At 76.0% G+C, this 233-nt stretch overlaps 1 protein-coding gene across 1 annotated transcript in view; it reads left to right on the top strand.

Moving 5' to 3' along the window:
• The first annotated feature begins 8 nt into the window (after window positions 1–8).
• EXOC5 (exocyst complex component 5) overlaps window positions 9–233 on the top strand; it is a 29,098-nt gene continuing 28,873 nt past the window's right edge. Inside the window, exon 1 of the mRNA XM_010579818.1 lies at window positions 9–97. Within this exon, the coding sequence (XP_010578120.1) occupies window positions 71–97 (27 nt within the window). The 5' untranslated portion in view covers window positions 9–70. The remainder of the gene's footprint in view (window positions 98–233) is intronic.

Below are 233 nucleotides of genomic sequence, written 5' to 3'. Positions count from 1 at the left end.
GGGCGGTAGCGGCGGTGGGCCGCTGAGGAGAGCGACCCGCTGAGGAGAGCCGCTGCCTTCCCCTACGGCCATGGCTACCACGGCCGAGCTCTTCGAGGTGAGCGCGGTGTTCTGTGGGAGGGGGGGGGGAAAGGCGGTGGCGGGGCCGGCCGGTTCTCTGAGGGGATGCGTCGGCCTCCCGCCGCGGCCGGGGCGCTGCTTCCCCCGGCCAGCTCCTCCTCGGGCGGGGAGGG

This window comes from Haliaeetus leucocephalus, unplaced genomic scaffold, assembly GCF_000737465.1.
Source record: "Haliaeetus leucocephalus isolate CR32 unplaced genomic scaffold, Haliaeetus_leucocephalus-4.0 Scaffold678, whole genome shotgun sequence".
NCBI lineage: Eukaryota > Metazoa > Chordata > Aves > Accipitriformes > Accipitridae > Haliaeetus > Haliaeetus leucocephalus.
The sequence above is the reverse complement of the archived record's forward strand: the minus strand, read 5'-3'. Positions and strand labels throughout refer to the sequence as shown.